This window comes from Corvus brachyrhynchos, unplaced genomic scaffold (genome assembly GCF_000691975.1).
Source record: "Corvus brachyrhynchos isolate BGI_N302 unplaced genomic scaffold, ASM69197v1 scaffold47, whole genome shotgun sequence".
NCBI lineage: Eukaryota > Metazoa > Chordata > Aves > Passeriformes > Corvidae > Corvus > Corvus brachyrhynchos.
The window spans coordinates 1,438,590-1,440,456 of NW_008239292.1; the positions used below are offsets into that span (position 1 = coordinate 1,438,590).

At 57.5% G+C, this 1,867-nt stretch overlaps 1 protein-coding gene across 1 annotated transcript in view; it reads left to right on the plus strand.

Annotated features, from left to right (window-relative positions):
• Positions 1-1,867, plus strand: part of CBX1 (chromobox 1) — a 5,592-nt gene that overhangs the window by 2,486 nt on the left and 1,239 nt on the right. Inside the window, exon 2 of the mRNA XM_008638484.2 lies at positions 956-1,133. Coding sequence (XP_008636706.2) covers positions 956-1,133 — 178 coding nt within the window. The remainder of the gene's footprint in view (positions 1-955; positions 1,134-1,867) is intronic.

The window sequence follows — 1,867 nt, forward strand, 5'->3', positions numbered from 1 at the left end:
CAAACTCCCACCGGTGTTCCCAAAATCCCATCGGTGTTCCCGAAATCCCGCTGTGCCCAAAATCCCATCAGTGTTCCCAAAATGCCGCTGTGCCCAAAATGGCACTGAGCCAGGGGGGGAATGTCCTGGTGTGCCCAAAATCCCATCGGTGTTCCCAAAATCCCACTGTGCCCAAAATCCCACTGTGCCAGGGTGGGAATGGCCCAGTGTGCCCAAAATCCCACCGGTGTGCCCAAAATGGCGCTGAGCCAGAGTGGGAATGTCCTGGTGTTCCCAAAATCCCACTGTGCCCAAAATCCCACTGTGCCAGGGGGGGAATGTCCCAGTGTGCCCAAAATCCCACCGGTGTTCCCAAAATCCCATCGGTGTTCCCGAAATCCCGCTGTGCCCAAAATCCCATCGGTGTTCCCAAAATGCCACTGTGCCAGGGTAGGAATGTCCCGGTGTGCCCAAAATCCCACTGTGCCCAAAATCCCACTGTTCCCAAAATCCCACTGTGCCAGGGGGGGAATGTCCCGGTGTTCCTAAAATCCAACCGGTGTTCCCAAAATCCCACTGTGCTCAAAATGCCACTGTGCCACGGTGGGAATGTCCTGCTGTGCCCAAAATCCCACCGGTGTTCCCAAAATCCCACTGTTCCCAAAATCCCATCGGTGTGCCCAAAATCCCACTGTGCCAGGGTGGGAATGTCCCAGTGTTCCCAAAATCCCAGTGTTCCCAACATCCCACTGTGCCAGGCTGGGAATATCCCAATACAACCTGGAAAGAAATCCCAGCAGGGTTCCCCCCTCCAATCCAACGGGGGAGAATCCAAGGAATTCTCTGCTGAGAAGGGAATCAGCTCCTTCCCTCCAGCAATCCCAAATCGCTCTTCCCACCATCCCCACCATCCCCGAATCCCGGGATTTTCCCGGCTCTGGAAAAGTGAGCGAGGAGCTTTTCCGTTTGCTCGCAGCGAAGACAACACCTGGGAGCCCGAGGAGAACCTGGACTGCCCGGACCTGATCGCGGAATTCCTGCAATCCCAGAAAACCGCGCACGAGAGCGACAAATCCGAGGGCAGCAAGCGCAAGGCGGAGTCGGACAGCGAGGACAAGGGCGAGGAGAGCAAACCAAAGAAAAAGAAGGAAGAGGTGAGGCCGGGAAGAGTCCAGCTCCCAGTTAGCTCCCAGTTCATTCCCAGTCCCGCTCCCAGTTAGCTCCCAGTCCTGCTCCCAGTCTGCTCCCAGTCTGCTCCCAGTAGTCTGCTCCCAGTCTGCTCCCAGTTCATTCCCAGTGGTTTCCCAGTTTTTTTCCCAGTCCACTTCCCAGTCTGTTCCCAGTTTTTTTCCCAGCTTTTTCCCCAGTTCCTTTCCCAGTCCGTTCCCAGTGGTTTCCCAGTTTTTTTCCCAGTTCCGTTCCCAGTCCATTCCCAGTTCAGTTCCCAGTCCCACTCCCAGTCAGTTCCTAGTCCGCTCCCAGTCCCACTCCCAGTGCGCTCCCAGTCCATTCCTAGTCCATTCCCAGTCCTGCTCCCAGTCCGCTCTCAGTCCGTTCCCAGTCCGTTCCCAGTCCATTCCCAGTCCCGCTCCCCGACCACTCCCAGTCCCGCTCCCAGTCCATTCCCAGTCCGTTCCGAGTCCATTTCCCAGCTTTTTCCCAGTCCGCTCCCAGTTCCGTTCCCAGTCCATTCCCAGTCTGGCTCCCAGTTGGCTCCCAGTCCCGCTCCCAGTCCCGCTCCCAGTCCATTCCCAGTCCGTTCCGAGTCCATTTCCCAGCTTTTTCCCAGTCCGCTCCCAGTTCCGTTCCCAGTCCATTCCCAGTCCCCTCCCAGGCCCACTCCCAGTCCCGCTCCAAGTCGGCTCCCCAGCCATTCCCCCTGGATTCA